At 44.9% G+C, this 25,102-nt stretch overlaps 1 protein-coding gene across 2 annotated transcripts in view; it reads right to left on the reverse strand.

The window, feature by feature from the left end:
• Nucleotides 1-14,574: 14,574 nt before the first annotated feature.
• The window catches only part of ARMH4 (armadillo like helical domain containing 4), a 59,712-nt gene continuing 49,184 nt past the window's right edge, over nucleotides 14,575-25,102 (reverse strand). Inside the window, exons 7-8 of one of the 2 annotated variants that reach the window (XM_042446607.1) lie at nucleotides 22,499-22,633; nucleotides 14,575-19,015 (exon numbers count right to left, since the gene is read on the reverse strand). In XM_042446607.1, coding sequence (XP_042302541.1) covers nucleotides 18,950-19,015; nucleotides 22,499-22,633 — 201 coding nt within the window. In that variant the 3' untranslated portion in view covers nucleotides 14,575-18,949. Of the gene's footprint in view, nucleotides 19,019-22,498; nucleotides 22,634-25,102 lie in introns of both variants that reach the window. The other variant, XM_042446606.1, reaches the window with a different exon arrangement.

Genomic DNA, 25,102 nt, shown 5'->3' on the forward strand with positions numbered 1-25,102 from the left:
TGAATTGTCCAGAACTGTGCCCAGAACTGAATATGCCAAGTGAGGTCAAATAGAATGGTACTATTTTTTCTCTCAATTTGTGCACGATGCTCCTGTTGATGCAGCCCAGTTCAAAGAAGTAATTTCTCCAAGTTGTATCAATAATAAAACAAAAAACAAAACACCTGACCACAGCTTCCAGGAACCAGGCAGTCCAAGGAAACATCTACAAGCAACTGGCATTTTGAAAACCCAAAGCTAGATATCAAAGGATTTTTATTGTCAAAAAACCTGACATGAGAAGTTCTTTCCTCCACCCCCAGAGATGAGACATCACTTGGCCAAACTTCATTTTTCCACCTCAGTGCTAACCTCAGGTTCTACAGGTTCAGGAGTTGTTGCTCAGAGCACTCAACAAATAACAGAGGGATCTTTTAGAGGTCAAGAGATTATTACCACTGCAGCAACACTACTGTCAGCCACATTTTCAGAAATGTTGCCAAAACCTAATGATTCATGGGAGAAATTCCTACCTAGCTTTAAAGATTCTCCATTAACCACAAAGGCAAATCATAACTTCTTTTAGCAGCATTTCCTTCAGAGCATGAAAATAATGAGTTATAAATAGCAAGTTACTTGGAATTAGCTCCTTTTGCCATAACAAAAGTATACGTAAGTTGCTTCGCAGTTGTACCTTAAGGGGATCGCTCCACTTCTTTGTGGACATGACTTTTTAGTTTCTCTTAAAATCATTATTGTGTTGCTTCCTCACAAAACCCAGGAATGTCACTTTGTGGACTGCAATGCCCAGAATCCCTCACCTAGCAAGGCCACTGAGAGGACTATAAAGAAATGGCCATGATCCTGCTTTAGAGACTGTGGCTGCATCTTCACTGTAGAATTCATGCAATTTGACAGTGCTTTAACAGTCATGGCTCAATGCTGTGGAATCCTGAGATTTGTAGTTTGCTGTGGCACCAGAGCTCTCTGACAGAGAAGGCTAAATATCTCAAAAAACTACAAATCCCAGAATTCCTCAGCATTGGGCCCATACAGACAGGCCAAAATAAAGCTGCTTTAGGTCACTTTGGAGGTATGTTGTTTAAATGATGCATGCGTCATAAGAGGTCATGCCAAAGCCACACTCCAGTCCTAAGGACTGTACCACAGCTTTGGCACAGCTTCTGGCCTATTAGGACGCATGCATCATTTAAACAGCATACCTCCAAAGTGACCCAAAGCAGCTTTATTTTTTGGCCTGTCTGTATGGGCCCACTGATCCACAGCAGCTAAAGAAATTTCAAACTGCATTATTTCTGTCATGCAGCCCCTGATTTGAAATTTTACAATGTCATAGCTACATCTTTCACAGGACATGCAGCCCTTCTAGTGAATTATGATGATGTATATTTAGTGTCCTGTGTGGTATCCCATTGCGCAATTAATGTTCCTGTTTTACAAATCCCATAGAATCCTGGTGCCCAATGTGCAATGGAATCCATGGTGCAATAGCCACACTGTTGGCTACATTTGCAATGGTCCAGATATGTCACTATATCCCCTCCTGAGAGTATGAGCACTGTGCAACATCACAATCCGCCTTTGCATGATCATAAGTCAGTTTACAATTATGTAAATACTTAACAAGATATCAGCCAAACATTTCCAAGCTCTGTTTACTTTTAGCAGGGTCTTGGGGGGGGGGGACTCCCAGATTGTAGAATGGCAAGCCTCATGAAATTCTGCAAACCATTTTCACTTTTAGGCAGCTGTTGATTACTTTGATGGAGAGACAGATTCAAAGGCACGGGGTGGGGAAACCCTCTGGATCACCCTTAAAATAGACTGAAACACAAATGCTACTGCAGGGATCCAGTGTTTGAAATTGAGATAATAGCCTACCTTTTTTTGATGGCTTACAACAATTGATAGACACACTATTAAAAATATACCAAACAGTTAAAAATACCATTAAGCTTGCCATAAATTGAAGTCATCATGCCTATGACACACAGACCTCCTTTTAATCTTGTCTGAAATTTAATGGCCTTTTCAGTCCTTGGAGTCTGCAGCTGACCAGCATAACCCAAGTATGTATTTCCCAAAGGACTGCTTTGCAAAGGCAGAAAGTGGGGTGGGGGGGACGAGTAGCATGTCCTATCCATCAGACTGGCATCCCATTTCAGATGCCTTCTCCTCCTGGCTTCTCTGCCTACATGGTCTGTGCCATCTGCACAGCAGCACTCTCTGCCTGGTTCTGCCCATCCTTCTTGTGAAGCTATGGAGGCTGTCATCAGAAAGCACCTGTTCATAAAGCAGCAGCCCATTCGCACATCCTTAAGCAAGACATAATAAACGTACGCTGCCAAGGGAGCTGGCTCATTTTGACAACATTGCTTGTCACAAGAGAGGCTGGCCATCTAGCATAGCTCTGACACAGAAGAGGAGGGTTCAGCCAGACAGGAATTCAAGAGGTGCAGCTCTCCCATCCGGCTGCAGCTGCCTCCATCGTACAAAGAAACAGTTTCTCAGACAGAAGTCATCCATCCTAGAGATGGGATTATTTTCCTTCCTGAAAATAAAACACAAGTTTAATATGAGTCAACCATGGGATGCGGAAGCTAAAAAAGCCAATATGATTTTAGGCTGCATCAGTAGGAATATAGTGTCACTCTAGATCAAGGGAAGTAATAGTGCCACTCTAGTCTGTTTTGGTCAGGAATACTGTGTCACCTGGAATACTGTATCCAGTTTTGGGCAACACAATTCAAAAAGGATGCAGCTGGAGTGTGTCCAAAGGAGGTCGACTAAAATGATGAAGGGTCTGGAAACCATGCCGTATGAAGAGAGACGTAGGGAGCTGGGTATGGTTAGCCTAGAGAAGAGAAGGTTAAGAGGTGATATGAGAGCCCTGTTTAAATTTTTGAAGGGGTGTCATATTGAGGATGGAGCAAGCTTGTTTTCTGCTGCTCTAGAGAACAGAACACAGAGCACTGGATTCAAGTTACAGGAAAAGTGGTTCCACCTCAACATTAGGAAGAACTTCCTGAGTGTTTGACAACGGAACACATTCCTCTGGAGAATGCTGGAGTCTCCTTCATTGGAAGTTGTTAAATAGAGGCTGGATGGCCATCTTGTGGTCTCTTCCAACTCTATGATTCTATGATTCTGTGACTCTATGATTCTATCTGTCGGGGATGTTTTGATTGTGTGTTCCTGTATGGCAAGAGGTTGGAATGGATGGCCCTTTTGGTATCTTCCAGCTCTATGATTCTATCAAAAATAGTACAGTAAAGAGGCACTACTGCTATTGATGTGTGCTCACAGGGCTTGGGCAGGGGCATCATTAGGGGTGTGTGGACCACATAGGATGAAAGCTCAGAGAGGAGTTGAAGACCCAGTGGAGTGGTCATTCATTGTCTGATTCAACCCCACTCACCTGCTGCCAGCCCTGGTGCATCTGGAAAAGGGGGAAGGATGCAATATTGCAGTGATGCCCCATCCTCCCTTCCGCTGCTTCCTCCACCTGCCCATCTGGCCACCCAGGTCCTTTCAGATCTGGCTGGACAAAACAGAGCAAGTGAAAAGAGGGCAGGAAAATCCACTGCTTCACTTGCCCAGCCAGCTATCCACCTGATCTTTTCAGGTCTGGCTTCAGTCAGGACAATGGGAGGATGGGAGGGCAGGGCAGTCCACTGCCTCATCCATCCAGCCTTTCCAGGTCTGGCCAGGCAGCTGGGAAGTGGAGCAGTCCATTGCTGCTGCTGCCACCACCTCACACAGCGTGACACCAAGCCTAGTGATGCCACTGCCTTGGATGTCTTTTTTGTACTGCAGATCCCAAGCTGCTTGGGAGATTCCTGAGCTGTAGTCCAAAAAGAAAAAAAGGCACTTTGCTCTATACTCTTGCAGACTCACGTTCCTCCTTTGTTCTTGTTGTCTCTGTTCAGACAAAATTTGACAAGGTTTCTGATGGCCTGTGTTGACACCCAAACACACATGAACACCTTGCATAGACAGATGGATAAGACAGATATGTGTGTAAGATGTGTTTTCTGGAAATATATAGTGTGCCACACTGCAGGTGATGATACTTGGGTATTGCTGTTGTTATGTGCCTTTTCTAACTTACGATGACCCCTAAGGTGAACCTACCATGGAGTTTTCTTGGCAAGATTTACTCAGAGAAGGTTTCCCATTGCCTTCCTCTGAGGCTGAGAGAGAGTGTGACTCACTCAAGGCCACCCAGTGGGTTTCCCTGGCTGAGCAGGGATTTGAACCCTGGTTTTCCTGAGCCCTACTCCAATGTTCAAACCATTAAGCCTCACTGGCTCTTTTGGCATGCCACCATCATAGCCCCGGAAGAGAAGATGTGCCTGCTTCCAGAGGGCTTCATTGGCTTTTAGACTCCCTGCATTGCGGTCTCGCTCCCTTTCTCTTTCTCTCTCTCATCTTCTGACCTTCCCTTGACAACTGGCCAACGCTTTTCACCTTTACAAAGAATTCAGTCCTCTCTTTGCTTTACAAAGGTCTGAATTCTCAGACCTTTTTATCTCCTGTACCTCCCTCAAGAGACTCAGAGGGATTTGGCATGAACAGCTTTGCTTTATTTGATTAAGCTTGTCACACCAGCTAAGGGTTGCATTTTTTAAAAAAAAATCATTTTTGAAGCTGTTTCCTACTTAAAAACTTGCAGCAAGACTATGTACTGCAAAACTACCAATGTTGTTTATTGCTATATGTCTTCATGCTGACTCCAATTTATCACAACCCTATCCAAAAGCCAGATATCATAAAATCATAGAATCCTACACTTGGAAGAGATTCCACTGGCCACCCAGCCCAATCTTATTCTGTCATGCACAAGAGACATTCAACACCCAACAGATGGACATCCAGGCTGTTTAAAAATCTCCAAAGAAGGAGACTCCACCACACCCCGAGGGAGCATATTCCACTGTCAAACAGATTTTACCATCAGGACGTTACTCCTAATGTTTAGGTGGAATTTCTTTTCCTGTAATTTGCATCCATTTTTCTGGGTCCTAGTCTCTGGAGCAGCAGAAAACAAGCGTGCTCCATTCTCAATGTGATATCCCATCAAATACTTAAACAGGACTATCATATCACCTCTTAACTATCTCTTCTCCAGGCTAAACATACCCAGATCTCTACATCTCTCCTTATAAGGCACCGTTTCCAGACCTTTCACCATTTTGAGTGGCCTCCCCTGGACACACTCCAGCTTCTCAACATCCTTTTTGAATTGTGGTGCCCAGAACTGGATGCAGCATTCCAGGGGAAGTCTGGAATAAATCAAGGTCAGATCTGATGCAATGCAGGATCTTGGCTGTTACCTGCCAAGAGAGATAGTTGATTTCCCCAACTTGAATATATATTTTTGTGTGTCTTCTGCAAAGCATTTTGGAGTGGCTTGGTCTCAAATGGGCTATCAAGATGCAGTAGCTTTACCAAAGACTTGCCCCAGGTGGAGACAAAATCTGTTTTGTCAACAGAGATCCACACAACTGCATTCCTTGTTGTACGTGTGGATACAAGTCCTATTATTTATTTATTTAATTTCTATACCACCTTTCTTCCAAAAAGGGACCCACGGTGGCTCACAATGAGAGCTAATGAGTGCCTGCAACTCAACATTTAAGACTTCATTTTAAAACAGTAATCCCAGCAGGGGTGAAAATCCTACAGTCTCTAGCCATCACTTCCTATCAGATTTGTTGGACTACACTTTACTAGCAGCCCTAGACAGCATAGCCAAGAGTAAGGGATGCTGGGAGTTGCAGTCTGGCAAGATCTGGAAGTTCACATGATTCCTACTCTTGAATAAAAGACAAGATGAGGGAAATGTGTTTGTTTTTTCCCCCTGCCACTGTTTTCCTTTTGCCAAAACATCCAGCAGAAACCAACTCTGGTCTCTCAAAGGATTCAACCCTTGGGAAATCTTGCTGTTTTTATTATACAAGCACCAGCTTTACCTGAGTGGCATCAGCTCCAGATCTGTCCATCATGCAGATAGGACTAAGAGATTCATAAAATCTCTGGGGAGTAACTCACCACTTTCCCCCCTCCAAACAAAAAATGTTGAAATGTCTATTTCTCTGCAAGCACAAACTGTATGAGCATCTACAGCTCAGAAGTAGAGAAATGTAATGGGTGTCACCAAAATGAGCCTTCATGCCCCCCTGGCTGGGGATACTGGAAGTTGCAGTCTGAAAGATCTGAGGGAAAACATCAGGCTGAGGAAGCGTGGTTCATATACTATTGAAAGTTACCCAAGCAAAACCAGAGATGTGCAGCTATCACCTAGATGGGTGAGTAATTCTAGTCACAGGTGGGGAACTTGAAGGCCTGGAACTGAATCTACCCCTCTCAGGGTCCCAATCCAGTCTCTTGCAGTTCTCCCAGATGGTCATGTCCCCTTCGTCATGATACTGTTGTTTGTTGGCTTCCAAGCTTTTGCATGAGTGCATTTTCCCACTCTAAAGGGTTTAGGGTTGCCATATGAGGGAGTCCCTCATATCCATGCATCTAATTTGCCTATTGTGCAAATTATTAATTTTCATTCTGATTATGCAAATTCAACACATTAATCACTGCACTTTTTCTACCAGTATTTTTCAACCTCAGTACCAGTACAAAGCTAACAGCTCTTTTTTTCTCCTTTCCTCCCCCGCCACCAGCTCATGTGAAGAGGAAGGCTTCCAAGCAGCCCCAGAGAATAAAGGGACTCTCTTTACTCTCTTGAGACTGTCTGAAGTTCCATGGTGTTGCCCAGCCCTAGGCTGAAGCCGCCAACACAATCACTTCACAACACAAGGTCATCTCAGCTTGCCGCCTTCCCTTTCCCACCTTTTGAGCTTGTCAGGGAAGAGGGAGGGAATGGAAAAATATGGTGGCAATGCTATCCCTGTGCAGTGGCAACTGGAGCCTGCAGGAAGGGTTGAGACTCCCACCAGCGACAGTCTTCTTGTACAGTTTCCTGCTTCATCTCCACTGCCACATTTTATTCTACCAATCATCTTGCAATAAAGAAGAAATCCAGGATTTATTGCTTTAACTGGCCCAGCCACCCGGGACATTTTTTAGTCCCTTCAATCTGGGATTTTCCTGGTTTTCCGGGACAAATGGCATCCCTACAAGCTTAAATCACCTCTCTTAAGGCTTAGTTACTGCCACTAAGAGTTCTAAGCTCAACTATGATGGTTCAGCCCTCTTACCTGTGGTCCCTCCTGTCAGGGATGATGGGAGTTGTAGCTCTTCACCTCTGGCTCGAACTCACCACCTGGTTGTGCACCGCGCTGACCAGTTTTGGCCAGTGGTTATAGCTTAGCAGAGTTACAGAGAATAGGCTGAAGACCCCGACAAACTCTCCAAGCCTTCTCACTCTTGCTTCCACAGAAGTCTTCACCCTTCTTCAGGATCCAGCTGGTTCTTGTAGCTTCACCCAAGACACCAGACAACTCAGTACACTGGTGCCTCGGGATACGAAATGATCGGGTTACGAAATTTCCGGGATACGAAAAAGTTGGATTGGCAAAAACTGTTTCGGGTTACGAAATATTTTTCGGGTTACGAAATTCATTTCGGCGCGAAATTCAAATGCTGCAAAGTGCAGCTATAGGCTTTCCAGTGCTAACGGAAAGCCTTTTCGGGTTACGAAATTTTCGGGTTACGAAAGGAATGGCAGAACAAATTAATTTCGTAACCCGAGGCACCAGTGTAGTCTTATATAAAAGATCTACTTTATTCTAATATATACAGCTCCAAACTATCCAACACAACAATACACTACTCCTCACTCTATCCACTCTACTATCCACTACTACAACCCACAAAATACATTGGGATTCATAGTCATTATTATAGTCAATGCATGGTACCACCCACTGTTGTCTGTTTCCACCCAGTAGGCGTGTACCTCATTCTCATTGGTTCTCTTGGTTCATCCTACAATTAATGATTTCATCATCTCAGCCTTGACCACTTAACAATTGTCAGGTGTGTCCAATTATTCACTTTGCATTTCTGTCCTTGGCATTCAGGACTTGTTAATTCCATTACCACTTACACCTGTGTGGTTCCCAATTGGCTTCTGCTGAGTCACCCTGACTCTCACATACATGTTTTATTTCATTTACTGTATATCCCATGTTGCTTTTTTCTTGACACCTCCTACCACTGGAATCCCTCCCAACATTTATATGGCCTTTGGATACAAAGTGGTTCTTGGCTCTTGATCTCCAAGAGGAGAGACTTCGTCATTGCTCTCCCATGCGCCTGTTACTGATTCACCAGAGCTAATCAGCTTAGGTCCCAACTATCTGAAAGACTGTATTTCCATTTATAAACCTGCCAGAGCCTCGATGTTATCTTCTGTACTGTCATGGCCAGCCAAGATCAGCTCTCGGAGGATGAGGAGGAGGATGAGCCTCCTCCAGAGCAAGGGCTGATTGAGGCAACACCAGGTGCTGTTCCTGCCCTGCCAGGTCCCAGCTGTGATCCTCCAACCCCAGAGGAGGAGGTTCAACCAGGTCCTAGTGCCAAAGAGAGACCTTCTATGGTACCACTGCCTAGTGGGGACTCTGGGGACGAAGCTTGCATGCAGGTGCCTTCTTTCAAAGAGAGAAGAGCTGAGAGTGCTTGCAGGCGCAGATCACAGAGAATTGCAGAGAGGCAATTAGCCAACCAGCCTCAGGTGGCACGAGGGAGAGTTTCCCTTACTTAAGTGGGAGAGAGACTAATGCTGGTTGCTAGAGTTTATTGCATGATCTCTCGGCGTGATTGCTGCTAGCACTAGGATTCTTTGTTACCTTGACCTTGGACCGGACTTTGTTATCTCTTGGCTGTTTTGACCTTGGACTGTTTGACCAACGTTGTTTCTCGGTATCCTGACTTCGGCTTGACTCTTGGAACGTTTGGACTTCTGGAATTCTGAACTCGGCTTGTTTTCTCGGACTGCTCTCAGACTGGTTCCTTGCAAGGTCTGCTTTACTTTCACTTCCACTGTGCTAAGGCTCTGTTATCAGCTACTGTCAAGTGTCTGCTGGCAGCATTCCCGGACATGTACGGATCTGGAGACTCCGTGGGCAGAGGTTACTAAGGTCTCTCCCGTGTCATGGACGGACCATTTCTTGGTCGAGGCTAGTATCAAGGCTTCTACCTGTATCCCCCCCAGGGGTGGCGGACCTATTCGAATGGTCCACCCTCGAAGGCTGATGGTTCCAAGAAGCCCTAGAGGGGTTTATGGTTGGAACTGACGGCGACTCTGTTGATGCCCCGACTAACATCTGGGATACTGATCTCTCCAGGGCTATACACAGTATCGCTCCCAAGCGTCCTCTCAGACCTGCTTCCAAATGACGGCCATGGTATACGGAAGATCTTCGGGCCAGGAAGCGAGTTCTGCGATGGCTAGAGCGCAAATGGTGGAGACATCAGGACTTAGCCGACAAGACACTCCTGGACTTTCTTTTGAAGGACTACGGAGTGGCGATAATCGCAGTGAAGAATTCGTTCTTTTCTGCGCATATCGCATCCGCGGAGTCGCGTCCAGCAGAGCTGTTCAGGGTAGTGAGGGAGCTTACTCAACTCCCTCCTTCCCTGAACCCTATTTTGGAACCATCTAAAGCCTGCTGTGACGAGTTTAACAACTTCTTCGCAGATAAAATCTCTCGGATAAGGGCTGATCTCGACGCCAGTGTTAGTTCAGAATCTAGAGTAGAGGTAGCCAGAGCTTCCGTGGACCCTGTTGTTCTGGATCACTTTGAGTCTGTTAATACCGAGGATGTGGACAAGATCCTTCGAAGTGTTAGGAAGACGACTTGCTCTCTCGATCCCTGTCCTACATGGCTGACAGCTCAAGGGGGAGCGGTTGTAACAAATTTGTTGCACCGCATTATTAATTCATCCTTCAGGGATGGGCAGTTTCCATCTACTCTGAAGACGGCCATCGTAAAACCTTTGTTAAAAAAGCCCTCCCCTGACCCCCTAATTCGGAACAATTATCGGCCTGTGTCGCTGTTGCCATTTTTAGGGAAGGTGATCGAGAGGGCAGTTGCCTTTCAGCTTCAAGGGATCTTAGAGGAGACGGATTATCTGGACCCATTTCAAACTGGCTTTTGGGCGGGCTATGGAGTTGAGACTGCCATGGTCGCCTTAGTTGATGATCTCCGTCTGGGCATGGACAGGGGGAGCATGTCCCTGTTAGTGCTCTTGGACATCTCAGCGGCCTTCGATACCATCAACCATGGTATCCTTCTGGGACACCTGAGGGAGTTAGGTATCGGGGGCTCTGCTTTGCAGTGGTTCCGTTCCTACCTCTCGGGCAGATCCCAGATGGTGGAGCTGGGGGACTGTCGCTCCGATAGGAGGGCCCTGACATCTGGGGTCCCTCAGGGAGCGATTTTGTCCCCTATGCTATTTAACATTTACATGAAGCCGCTGGGAGAGATCATCCGGAGACACGGGGCGCGGTGTTATCAGTACGCTGATGACACCCAAATAGTCTTCTCTGTGTCTCCGACTGATGCAGTAACTAAGGATGGCATCTCTCCTCTAAATGCCTGCTTGGAGTCGGTAATGGGCTGGATGAGGGAAAACAGACTCAGCCTGAATCCAGAGAAAACGGAAGTACTGGTGATTGGCTCTCCTGGCCCGGGTAAGGAAATTTTTCCACCTGTCCTAAATGGGGTCACGCTCCCTGTGAAGGACTCTGTTCGCAGTTTGGGGGTGCTTCTGGACTCGTCGCTTCACCTTACTGCTCAGGTGGATGCGACGGTCAGGAGCACCTGCTATCAGCTTTGGCTGATACGCCAACTGCGACCCCTCCTTGGCCGGGGGGACCTTGAAACTGTTGTACATGCTCTGGTAACCTCTCGATTAGATTTCTGTAATGCGCTCTACATGGGGCAACCCTTGTACCAAACCCGGAAGCTTCAATTAGTGCAGAATATGGCTGCTAGGCTGGTTACTGGATGTTCCAGGGCCAGCCATGTAACGCCAGTCTTGAAAGATCTTCATTGGCTGCCTATTTGCTTCTGGGCCAAATACAAGGTGTTGGTTATTACCTATAAAGCCCTAAATGGCTTGGGCCCAGGGTACTTGGAGGACCGCCTCTCCCCATATAATCCGCCCCGCACTCTCAGGTCGGGTGAGAGACATCTATTAAGAGCTCCAGATGCTCGTTATGTATCAACTCGGAGGGCTTTTTCTATTTCAGCCCCACAGCTCTGGAACTCCCTCCCCAATGAGCTCCGTACTTCCTCCTCCCTTGATATTTTTAAGAAGGATCTAAAGACCTTCTTGTTCCGCCAGGCTTTTCCCCCATGAGCCTTGTCTGTCATTCTTTCCCCTTGGCAGTGTTATGTCGTATTCCATTCTACACAGCCATTTGTATGGGGAGCTGTTTGGTTGTCTATTGTTGTTATTGTTAATTGTTGTTATTTGCTGGGGGTACTGGGGTTTGTGATGTTTTTAACTGTTTTTTATCTCTTGTTGTGCACCGCTGTGATCCTTGGAATAGCGGTATATAAATAAAATTTTTATTATTATTATTTATTATTAAGATCCTCAGGAGACTGTTTTCTCTTTATCCTGCCACCATCACAGGTTCATTTGGGGAGGGCGCAGGAGAGAGCCTTCTCAATGGCTGTTCCCAGCCTATGGAATTATCTTCTACAGGAAACTTAGGGGGGAAATAGACCATCCCAAAGGGGTGGCTTTAAGCAGTCTCTTCTAAAAGTAGATTGGGGCTGTGTCAACCACATGCTGCAGCCTCAATCCACCTTTTTGCTGGCTGAAAAAGGAGCAGGCAAGAGCCACTCTTTTTTTGAGCTGGCAAAAAAACTGGCTTTTCTGCCCCACCGCATCTGGAAGCCAGCTTTAGGCATTCCAGTGGCAGGCAGCATATAAATGTGGGCAGCCAGGCAGATTGAAGCCAGCCACATGTGGATAGTTGGGCAGTTTGAAGTCAGCTTGTGGGCATCTCGGAGGTGTGCATAATTTGTACAACATGTGCCCAAGCCAGCTAGAAACCAGCATTTTATGTTGGTCTGTTCTGGCCCTAAGATGGCCCCCTCTGAGCTCAATTTAAGAGGCAAAGAACTTTTAGTTCAAGAGTAATTGCTTGCAAGCAGCCCTCTTATGGGGAGATTTTGCTTTATTTTAATTTTTTTTTAATTTTTGTACGCTTCGGAATGATTTTATACTGTTCGTACTTAAGGTTTTAATGTGATGATTTCTTTTTTTTAACTTCATGTTTTAAATGTTATTGTTAGACTTTTAACCAATTCTTTTCATGGCCCGGCTTGGGTCCCACTCTGGAAGAAAGGTGGCATCTAGATAAAATAAGTAAGTAAATAATAGCCAGACATGCAGATTCAACATCCATCAGCTGTATACATAACACTCTAAGCCAGGGGTAGGCAACCCTTTTGAGCTGGGGGCCGGGTTGCTGTCCCTCAGACAACTGGGGGGCTGAAGCCAAAAAATAAATAATTAAATATTTTTTAAAGAAATTAAATAAATAAATAAACCAGGACAAATGTAGGACAAAATTTTCAAATGGAGGGCACTTTTTTAATAAAAAATGGAAGACACGCAAAAAAAATTGCTGATTTTTTAAAAAATGTTAAGATAAATGCATGTTTCTGAGGCTTCTATATACAATTGCCCCATCATGCCCCTCGTGCGAGACGCCAAAGGCCCCGGCGGCAATCGGCGGCAGGACCGGGCTGGGGCCGCTCCCAAGGCCTCGCCAGGCCGCATCCGGCCCGTGGGCCGCAGGTTGCCTACCCCTGCTCTAAGCCAAAGGCTGCTTTGACAAGAAATTGTTAATTTTTTCTCTTTTCTTTTTTGACATTTCTTATATAGCACATTTTTTAAAACTGGCCAAGTGCTTTACAAGCTTTATTGTTTGCCCTCACAACAACCCAGTGAGGTAGGTCACTACTATATTCCCATTTCGGAAGGTGAGGAACTGACGGGGACACACATAAACAAAAAAGACTTATCCAAGGCCCTATAGAAATTTCATTATCAATAATGGGAAATGGATCCATGTCTCCCCGGTCCAGCCTCCATCTTTTCTCTGCTAAAAATACACATCTCTTTTCCTTTATGCATAATTCAAGTGTAAAATCTACATTGGTTAGAATGTACTTTTGCTATAACATTTCAAATCATTTGCTTTCTAGCCCTAGGTTAACCCTATTCAGAGATGCCCCATTCCAGTTGTGTGGACTGGTTCAGATATCCATGGGCCTAACAAATTCCTACATGTGGAAGAGTCCAGGAGAGGACTGTCAATCCCTGGCTGAGTACCTGCATTACATAAAAATATCCGCTGATATCCTACATCACGATCTACATTTCCTAACTTTATGAACCCATAGCTACCTTGAAGAAAAGCAGTGGAACTTGTTAGGGAATTGGGAAGGTGTACATCTGAGCAAGAGTGCTCCAGTGTGCATTGGGCACTTCTGCAATGCTCCAACACTTCCTACCTGGTGTCCTGATACGCATCACTGCCTGTTGTGCATCATGACACTGAACAACAGTCACTTCACTAGCTCCCACTGCATAACAGATGGCCGTACAGCGTAACATCACGACAGCCTTCAGGTGAATACGGACATTACGAACCTAATTCAAATTCCTGCACACGTAACTCCATTTACAAAGACGTACATCTGAATTCCAGCTGTGACTTTAAAAAAAAAACACCAACCCTACAACACCCCAAATTCCCTAGGAAGCATGGGGATTCTGGGAATTGTAGTACAAAAAGTAACATTTCCTAGCTGTCCTCTGCATGCAGAAGATGCCAAGTTCTATTCCTGGCATATCCTGCTAGAAGACTTAGGTAGCAGGTGATGTGACCATCAGTCAGAGCAAAACAGTTGCCTCAGGCAGATGATGGAGGACAGGCACAGCAGAAAAAAGTGGAGGACAGAGCTGGGTGAATGCCACATTTTCTCTCCTGCATGCCCTATTCTACTGCCTTCAGGTACAATGCCCTATTGCCAATGTTAAGATTCAACTGCCAATCCATCCATTCTGTACAACAAAGTGGGGTAGAAGGTGCCATTTTGTCCCTCACTTCAAGAAACAAAAGGGCCTGCTGAACAGATGAAAAGTCTAATGTTAAGCAGCTGGACCATTACACTGAGGAAAAGGCTGGTGTCCCCCCCCCCCCCCCGCCTCCCTGATTTCTATACAGGTGCCATCAGCTCTGTTTTATTCCAACCGTTTGGAGAGGAAAGACAATCCTGATCCCTGTCCATATTGTGTCAGGGCACTTTCACACTACACAGCTATAGCACTATGCCTCCGTACCCTCCAACAGAACCAGTTTGGCAGGGGCAGTCCCAATTAATCTTCTTTCATTCTACATTTTCAGGTGCATTAAAACTGTCCCAATTTCTTTTTCCTCCTTCCACTTTCTCCCTTCATCCTAGCTTCCAGTTGCTGCAGACTGAGTTCAAAGAGTAAAAGGAATCAGACCTTTGAGAGTTGGAAGAGACCCGCAAGGGCCATCCAGTCCAACCCCCCTGCCATGCAGGAAGACACAATCAAAGCACCTCCAACAGATGGACAGATTAAAAACCTCCAAAGAAGGAGACTCCATCACCCACCAAGGCAGCATATTCCACCTTGCTAATTAAATCTGCACTCAATTAATTTAGTGGAGGAAGAAAAGATGAGAAGAGGAGGAATCTTGTCCTTCCCAGGAGGCTCAGGCAAAAGCAAACTGCTGCAGCCTTTCCTAGCTTGTGTATTCTTCCTCATTAATAGCTTTTGCAACACTCTGATGCTGGTAAGTCACAATCTGTCCCAGTTTTCATCTGTGAGGGCATGCTAATCTTGGGTCTTATTCTGCAGAATGAACCCTTTGGGTCTAACCATCAATGGACTTAGCAACATGCTGCTCCCTTTGGCCAGACTGAGCTGTGTCCTGTACCCTGAGCTGTGTCACCTGTAATCCAAAGGACACTGTCCTCCTGAGGAACAGGTCTCAGCAAATGTAGTCCATCTTGCCTTTCTTGCTTTTCAGGCACAGCTGAAAATTTCCCATTATGGACTAGAAGCTTGAAAGCTTCACACCATCTCACCTCTCTTGCTTTGAGTCCTCTCCTCCCTGGCCTGCTGTTCATCCTCTGCTATGTATTGCTCTCTTTTTTTGAATGGGAGGTTTTGCTGGCTTCTGTTTGTTCATCCACAGCCCTTGCATTATCCCACAAACCAGTAACAGCTATGAACCCCATAGAACTTCCCCCTTCGCTCTCCACCCACTTACTTCCAGATTACTATCAGACTGCTGTGGGGTGCTGTGCATCAATGGTTTCTAGGGAGTGCTGGTTGCACTGGGTGACATCTTAAGAAGAGGGTGTCTCCTGGATCTGCTTATTGAAGGGAGACCAGGTCCATCTGCCTGGAGGCAGCAAGGAAGATGGCCAGGAAATTGTCAACATGCCACAGCAAACTCCTGGAGGCAATGCCCTTCACCAAATAGTGCTGTCATGCCCTGCTTCCAGAGCATGGAAATGGACTCTGACTCAGTGGACCTGTTGGAACCTGCTGCTGAACCAGAGCTGGAGGAGGTTCCAGAGTTACAAGCTTTAGAGACAGACCAGAATGCAGGACCAGCTCTGGAAGAGAATCCTGCCCATTCAGATTTAGAAGACAACTTACCAATTCCTACTTTCACCAAGCAGAGACAACAAAGGGGGGGCTTGAGGAGGTCTCAGAGGATTTATAAGAAGCAGCAATTAATAAGCAGCAGCTGCATTGAGCTGCTGATCTATAAATCCCCAGCCCTGCCTTCCAGGAGTTGTCAAGGGTTATAGCAATAGCAAGTATATTTCTATACCACTTATCAGTGCACTTAAGCACTCCCTAAGCAGTTTACAATGTGTAAGCTAATTGCTGCCCAACAAGCTGGTTACTCGGTTTAGCAACCTCAGAAGAATGCAAGGCGGAGTTGATCCTGACTGGGTGGGATTGAACTCACAACCTTGTGGTTTGTGAGTGAGTGACTGCAGGCATTTAACCACTGCGCCACCACGGCTGACCTACCTGGCTCCCTGTCATGTTCCTGTGCGACCTACGCAGTGCTGTTGGCACCAGATACCATTTACTTGACTTGGATATTGCTGAACTCTGTTGCCAGACCTGAAGCTTGTGACTCAACTTTGGTTGGGACTTAAGGCTTGTGCTTGCTAAGCAAAGTAAGTGCTGGACTGTAAGCTGCTCTGTTAGTTTGCTTGCTCATTAGCTAATGTTGCATCTCTGCTATCAGCTGTGTAGCAACCAGCCTTTGGGTGGCTGCCTGGACTGTGTTTGGACAGATGGCTGGACCCCTTCAGGAGCTGCAAGCAAGGTAGGAAGAATAATCTAGGACACAGGTATCCTAGTCCACCTTCCTGTCAACAATAAGGAGGCTGTATCTCTTCCTCAGCAGTCCAATTCTACTCCTGTGGGACCACTGGCCTGGCTGGGGGTGTGCCAAGCAGTTTGGGTGTGACAGTATGAGGTACTGCATTAAGGTGATACCAATGCTAGTGATAGCACTACTGTGCATTACAGCATAACTCTTCACACTTTGGCTCCCTTTCTCCAATCCACTTCTCTGCACCCAAATTGGAAGGGTCACAAACCCTTCCCTCCAAAACGTACCCAATAAAATGAGTTTCCAAATGATGGAAGAGACACACGCAAGCGTACCTATGGAAGACAAAGGGCTGTGAAATGAATGTCAAAGGACAGGTCAGTGAACTCTTTGGCCGGTCATTCCCAAACCATTCGAGCATGGCTCAAAAAACTGAAGAGCACCTTGAAATTTTAAGGGGAAAAATATTCAGGGTTAGCTATACTGGCTGTGCAGCAAAATACAACAAAATCAAAAATCCACAAGCAGTGAGAAGCCAGGAAAGCTTTGAAAGCTTGTATAATGGACTTTGGACTCAGCTTTGGACGGAGCCCAAAAAGTATATCTTGGGTACTTGTAAATTTTATTAAAATGTTAAGCTCCTGTGCTGAACGCATTTGTTACTCTTATCTTACAGCTTGCAAAAGGTTCCTTTTCCAAACCTGTCAGATTTCCCCTACCCTTGTCAGTGATCAGGCAAATGCCCACAATTCAGTGGGAGAAGAGCTGCTTCACCTATAAAACTGCCAGAGTTCAGCCCCAAATACCATGAGTTTAGCCTTTCAGAAATCCTGGAGAGCTGCTGCTAGCCAGTATAGAAAACCAGGAAGGTTCATGGGACCTCCAGGTGCTGTTGGACTGCAAATCACAGAACCCCTGGCCATCACAACCTTTAGTAAGGGATGCTGGGAGGTGCAGTGCAACAATATCTAGGAGGTTGCATGGTGTAAACCAAGGAGAACCAAACCACAGCCCAAGAACCTCCCAATATGGGCCTGTGAAGCTACATCCTACATGTTCAAGCTGAGTAATGAGTGACCAGTTGCCACGACTGGGGCATGCTGGGAACTGGAATCCAAAAAGCAACATTTCCAAACTGTACACATCCCTCTCTTTCTGAGCACAAAAGAAAGGTGCCCTCCCAGTTTTCATATAGGGAACAAAATCAGCACCGCACCCCAACTATCAAAAGTTTGGGAACATCACTTGCTGGACCAGGTTTGATGTGATGACCTGAATGTTTGGACAAGTCCCTGCAGATACCCACAGATGACTTCCATACCACCTTGAAATACAGTGAAGACCATTCAGCCATTTTCAGCTGCAAGTGCTGAGTAATAATCAAATGATGTACACCTATGGGTGTGCAACCTTTACAGCACACAATCCTATGCGCATCTCATGGAGCTGAATAAGACTTGCTTCCAATCAGTGTGCATCAGATTCCAGCCCTAGTCTGCAGCAATTAGTTATTTATCTTGTATGATAAATCTGCTGTCCTCACTAAAGCCAGCATGCTTAGAAGGCCAAATTAGATGGAACGTGGAAAATGTGTGAATGCTATTTTTCTTTAACTTGGAAAAGCAGGTTTGGGGAGTTGTCATTTTAAGAAGAGGTGCAGCAAGTGGAAGGAAATGTTTAACCCTTGCACTTCCTGCCATCTATTCCATAGAAATGAACATGCACACATCCCACCCATCTGTGGAAAAAGAGGCAGGTCCGTCATGTCTTTCCCAATGGATGTGAAATAAAGCTGAAAGGGGGAACATAAAAGTTACAAGTAGGCAAAGCATAAAGTACAACTGCACCCTTCCAGCTGCTCTTCTGCTCCCTTCGTCCTCCTTCAAAGCTACTTTGCCACTTTTAAAAAAAGAAAGGCGTCATGCATTTTCCACATCACTGTCTAGTTCAGCCCTAAGTGTAATGTCCTATATGTATCACTGTGTCTGTTGATCATATTCTATCTAGTTACTACCTTGCTGATGAGATAGACTATTTCGAGATGGCACTTCATTAATTAAACAAAGCTGTTAATTTTAGAAACTATAAACGTCAGCTCAGGTAATGCAACATTTTAAAAGACATTGCTTCCCAGTAAGAAAAAGGATTTATCTGGACTGAAGGCTTTCCCCAGTACCTATAACCAGAATGATGACAGCTCAATTACTGTTGACCAAAATGGAAAATAATGGACTTGTTATCTTCATCCATCCTCTGTGCTGCTGCATCCGTTGTCTGCTTTATCTCTGAATGACATGCAGCACATAACAATGAAGTTGCACCACCATAGTATTGGCTTAAAAAAAAACTTAATTGTGTGTTACACTTGCACTGCAGCATGCTCTTATTGGTGTGGGTGTCTGTGTGTGGTTTCATTTGGGGACAGGTTGTATAAACTGCCACTGCCGTGCGGATATGTGATTGGCAGCTGTGATGCAGCAGAAATGCCTTCTCTTGGCCCACCTCCTTTGAAAGAAAGAGAGAGTCACTCGAGAGTAGGACGACACGGCACTGCAGCCTGATTCAAAATTCATCTTCGGAGCTATCGGCTAAAAGCATCACTCGGTCGTGCATGCTGTTAAATTCCCTCTGCTAGTGGAAAAGAGGGAAGGTAGAGAAGAAGAGAGGGAGAGACAGCAGAAGACAAACAGAGAGAGAGAAGAGGGGAATAACATCAGCTACAAAGAATAAGAAGAAACCTTTTTTCTTTCTTTTCTTTTCTGCCTCTTCTCCAAACATTCTCTTATTAGAGCCCACATGCATTTCACAAAGCTGTAGGGAGATCAGCCCTTGTTATCAGGGAAACTTGCCATTGTTAAGAGGCACAGGTTGGGAAAATGAAGCCATGGGCTACATATGGCCCCCTAAGGCCCAGGCTTATAGTCCCACAAACCCTCCTCTGACTGATCCTCCAACAACAACAAAAACCCTGCTAGAACCCCATTTTAAAAAAAACATCCAAAAAATCCAATCCACAACAGAAAACATTTTGGTTTCGGTCCCCTGTCCTTCCTTTTCTCTACACCCCCTCTTCCCCCCCCCCCCCCAACTCCATGTTGAAAATCAGCCAAATGTTGGATGATGCCCAGAAGTGAAAGTGTTGTACCGGGGTGAGATTAGGGATAGTAGGACCAGGGCAGATCAAAAAAGAGGGTGGATTTGGGTTGACTCAACTACCCTACAGGTTAACAGAGGCTAAAGGGCACACAGCAAATCAATGAATGCACTCCTTAATACAGATCTCAATTCTCAAAATGTTAAAACTAAAAGGGACATTGAAAGCACCAACAGCTACTGCTCACAACTGCAAAAAATTTGCTTGGAATGCGTGGGACAGTGCCTGTTGAAATAGCATTAACTAGGTAGTTTCTAAGCATCTGAAGGTTTGGCTTGGTCCTCCTCGTGGCACAGAAAGCTTGGCTAACAATGCATTCTTGTCAGTCTCTATTCAAGACACCAAACCTGTCGAAATCAGTAGGGAAGACTCTCAAATAATTGTGTGTAGCAGGGATGGCCAGCTGATGGTCTTCCAGAAAAAGCCTGAAATTACAGTTGGCCCTCCATATCCATGGATTATTTTTATCCATGGATTCAAGCATTCACAGATTGAAAATATTACAAAAAATATAAATTCCAAAAAAACAAACCTTGATTTTGATATTTTATGTAAGGGATGCCATTTTACTATGCCATTGTATTGAATGGGACTTGAGCATCTGTGGATTTTGTTGCCTATGGGCATCCTGGAATCAAAACCCAGCGAACTCACTTTCACATGAGGTCCAGTTAACCCTCTCCACGCTCTCTTTCCTTCAGCAGGCTAAGTTTTATATTATTTAAGCAGGGCTTGGACTGATTATTAATCATATGTGTGAACAGTGTTGAAAGTGCTGTACTTTTATCTTGTATCATTTTCATTGCTTTGATTGAGAGTTCCTGCATGGCTGGGGGTTGGACTGGATGGTCCTTGGGGTCTCTTCCAACTCTATGATTCTATAATTCTATGTTTTAAATGTATTTAAAATTGTTTTTAACTATCTGCTTTTAATAGTACAGAGTGAGTCTCCCTTATCCAGACTTCCAAAATCCCAAATACTCCAAAAACCAAAACTATTCTCATAGTGAGACAGTGACACTTTTGCTTTCTGATGGTTCATAGAATCATAGAGTTGGAAGAGACCGCTAGGGCCACCCAGTCCAACCCCGATCTGCCATGCAGGAAATCATACCCGACAGATGTCCATCCAGACTCTGTTTAAAGACCTCTAAGGAAGGAGACTCCACTACACTCCAAGGGAGTGTGTTCCACTGTTGAACAGCCCTTACTGTCAGGAAGTTCCTCATCTCTTTTGCTGTAACTTGCATCCATTGCTCCGGGTCCTGTTCTCTGGAGCAGCAGAAAACAAGCTTGCTCCCTCCTCAATATGATATCCTTTCAACTATTTAAACAGGGCTATCATATCACCTCTTAACCTTCTCTTCTCCAGGCTAAACATCCCCAGCTCCCTGAGTCTTTCCTCATAGGGAAAGGTTTCCAGACCTTTCACCATTTTAGTCGCCCTCCTTTGGACACATGGCTCCAGTTTCTCAATGTCCTTTTTTGAATTGTGGTGCCCAGAACTGGACACAATATGTCAGGTGGGACCTGACCAGAGCAGAATACAGTGGCACTATTACTTCCCTTGATCTAGACACTATATTTCTATTGATGCAGCCTAAAATCGCATTGGCCTTGTTAGCTGCCGCATCACACTGTTGACTCATGTTCAATTTGTGGTCTACTTGGACTCCCAGATCCCTTTCACACGTAGTCTGCCATGCACAAAATCATCTTAACATATTGTATAAAATTACCTTTAGGCTATGTGTATAAGATGCATATGAAACGTAAATGATTTTTGTGTTTAGACTTGGGTCCTATTTCCAAAATATCTCATTATGTACACATGTGCAAATAGAAGCACTGAATAAACACTTCTAGTCCCAAGCATTTCAGATAAGGGATACTCAACCTGTACTGTTTATTTGTTTTTAACTCTTCTAATATATCACTTTAGCTAGCTTCTGTTTTAAATTATTGTAAGCCATCTTGGGTCCCTTGGTGGGAGAAAGATAAGGTATCAATTGAATAAAAATAACTAAATAAAGTTCTTGTTTTGGACTACAACTGACCCAGCCATTGCCCACTGCTTGCAAGATTCTGGAAGTTGCAGTCCAAAAAAGTAACTTGAACAACCTCTGCTTCCAGATGTTGTTGGATTCCAGTTCCTCTCATCTTTGGCTATTCTGACTAAAGCTGATACAGACCAATAAAATCTAGAGGGGCACAACTTGCCCTGTCATGGTGAAGATGCCACTTAAATCACCCAGCACCTTTTAAAAAAGCAAACGTCCAGCTCGGCAGACTGGGTTATGTTAAAAAAGCAAAATTAAATTTGGACAGTTTCTCAGGATGTCTCCACTAAGACTTATTCCATACCACTGACTTGTCCTGATTTGGCAAAGACTGTCCCAATTAATCCTCTGCCATGCCACTTTTTCAGATGTTTCTCCTTTGTTTCTGGCTTACTTGAACTGAGTTCACACTCAATTCAAGGTGCAAAAGTAGTCTGTGCTCAATTTAGCAGGGCAGAGAGCAGAGGAATGGAGGAATCTTGCCCTTCCCAGTAAGCTCAGTCAAAAGCAAATGGCTGTAGCATGTTTTCCTCTTCATGAATAAAATTTTCTACGGTGATGACATTTTCATGTTGCTTGGCCATATGTGTCCCAGTTTTCATCAGTGAAATGTTGAAAAAGTATGATAGTGTAGTTTCACAACTGTGAAAGTAAGTGTGTGTGTGGTGGTGGTGGTGGCGGGGAGAGAATTTAAAAGTCCAGGATGCGTTGCTTTAATGTATTTTCCTCTCAGCATGACTATGCAGTGCATTCAGACCTCAGCATAGCTAATACAAGGTCTCTCCCATTAATCTGAACCAAAAAAGTTGTGTTTTTTCTCATCCCAAATTATTCCAAGGATTTTTGTCAGGGGGAAAAGGCTGGGCATTTTGACAACCGAGACAGTGTCCTTGCTACCTTTCGCTTGTGTCTCTTGAATCCATTTCTGCGTCGGCGGTTCATAATCTTGATGCTGTAGAGAGCTCCCAAGATGAAAAGAGCTCCAGCGATGCCAACTCCCACTGGCACCAACATCCCAGACATGTAACCTGCCTGCAAAACAGAGAAAGCAGCTGAAAGAATACTCAATAAGCTACTGGCTCTGATCCGATCTTCTGCCACCACTGCAATGGATTTAAATGTAGCTTTATTGCAGTGTCTGGAACATCAGGTGTCTGAGAAAATTCAGTTTTCATCAGTCAAATGTTGGAGGGTATGTGATTCTGTGGCAAACAGGTTGTTTCTAGTCCTATGGAATGAGGAAAGAAAAGTTTATTCCATCTACCTTCTTAATGCCATGCATGGAGCTTGGAAAAATTGTTTTTTCTTTGGCCATAGACAATACTGCCCCCAACACCCCCAGACTTTTTAAAAATAAAATACCAAGTGGATCTGAGAGTGCATCTACATTGTAGAAATAATGCAGTTTGATGCCACTTGAAGTGCTGTACTTCCATGCTATGGACTCCTGGGATTTGCAATTTTAGAAGGTCTTTTTCTCACCCAGATGTCTGTTATTTATACTGCACTAATGAGGTTGTGAGCTATGCTGGCGGTGGTATAATAGCCACTGGCAGGGCCTCCCATGCCAGACAGGTCACAACTGAAGGGTCTGACCAAGAGCGCCAAAGGGCAGGATGGGCTCTCTAGCCTTATGGCAACCATCCTAGGAGAAGGAAAACTCTAATCCCAAACCCGGGCAGATGGTGCTCGTCTAACCCTGTAAGGTCAACCATCTAAGAGAAGGAAACTCTAATCAAACCTACGACCCGAGGACCTCGCTGCTACTGTCCATGCTTGTCAAGGCCTCAGCAGAAGAACCTCTGGTTTAAAGAGTGAGGCCAGTTCTGTGCACGCTGCGCTCCACCAGAAAAATCCATTGCACAGGCTCGAAGGATACATCCAATGTCATCAATGCGCTTGTAGAAAGCACAGATGAATCCTTCCTGAATCTTCGTTCGCGAAGTAAAGCCAAGAATACTGCACTACATTTGGACAAATCCAGGAATTGGGTGAAATGAGTTTCTCTTAATGCAGTTACAGCCTGAGGATGCACCAGAGAAACCCAAGAGAAATCCCTTTGCTTCTCCTACCACTCCCCTCCCTTATGTTCTCACATCAAATGAAAAGTCAAGTAGCGTAAAGAGATGCTAAAAGCTCAGAATGCAACAACTGTGAAGCTCCTTAGCTTGGGGATATGAGCAAACCACTTGTGAACACCTCCGTTTAGGGCAGAAATGAAGAAACTGTGGCCTCTTTAGAGCTTTTTTGGGGCAGTTTCCCAGGATTCTCCAAAAGCTCCCACACATCCTTTCATTAAAAAAAAAAAAACTCAGGTGATTTTCACTACCAAATAACCCCTAAAAACCAGAAAAATGGAAAACTCCAACCTAGCAAAACACAAACGGCCTTACGTGAAATCTGAAATCACAACAGTAAGAGACTTCTGCTCTTGGGACAAGCTGGAGCATGTCCAGAGGAGGGCAACCAAAATGGTGAAAGGTCTGGAAGCCATGCCCTATGAGGAGCAGAGAGTTGGGACAAAACTAACAAAATGAATTTCCACATGGAAAAATGTACGGTACTACTCTTATGAAGAATAAATGAAAGGCTCAGATATAGGATGAGGGACACCTGGCTTGACAACAGTTGATGCAAAGGGGATCTGGAAGCCTTACTAGACCAAAAGCTGATCGTGAGTCAACAGTGCGATGTGGTAGCTAAAAAAGCTAATATGATTCTAGGCTGCATCAATAGACGTATAGTGTCCAGATCAAGGGAAGTAATACTACCATCTATTCTGCTTTGGTCAGGCCTCACCTGGAATACTGTGTCCAGTTCTGGGCACTACAATTCAAAAAGGATGTTGAGAGGCTGGAGTGTGTCCAGAGGAGGGTGACCAAAATGGTGAAAGGTCTGGAAACCATTGAGTCTTATTAAGAGCAAATAAGAAATCTGGGTATGTTTAGCCTGGGGAAGACAATCTTAAGTGGTGATATGATAGCCCTATTTAAATATTTGAAGGAATGTTGTTTTGAGGATAGAGCAAGTATGGAGCTATGGATGCAAACTACAGGGAAAAGAGGGAAGAGAGGTTCCACCTAAACATTAGCAAGAACTTCCTGATCGTGAGAGCTGTTCAACAGTGGAAGATGCTGCCTTGGAGAGTGATGGAGTGGATGGCCAACTGACACAGGGGGTGCTCGGATTGTGTCTCCATGCATGTGCCGAATGGGGTTGGACTGTATGGCCTTTGGGGTCTCTTCCAACTCTATGATTCTCAGCCACTGCAACCCACTAAGGAGACTATCACACCGAGAAAATCAGGGGATTAAAAAAAATTCCCAAGAAAGTTGCGTGATCACAACAAAGTGAAGTCGAAGGCTTTCATGGCCAGCATCCATATTTTTTGTGGGTTTTTTGGGCTATGTGGCCATGTTCTAGAAGAGTTTCTTTCTGACGTTTTGCCAGCATCTGTGCCTGGCATCAAGATGCCAGTCACAGATGCTGGCGAAACGTCAG

This window comes from Sceloporus undulatus, chromosome 1 (assembly GCF_019175285.1).
Source record: "Sceloporus undulatus isolate JIND9_A2432 ecotype Alabama chromosome 1, SceUnd_v1.1, whole genome shotgun sequence".
NCBI classification, from domain to species: Eukaryota; Metazoa; Chordata; class Lepidosauria; order Squamata; family Phrynosomatidae; genus Sceloporus; species Sceloporus undulatus.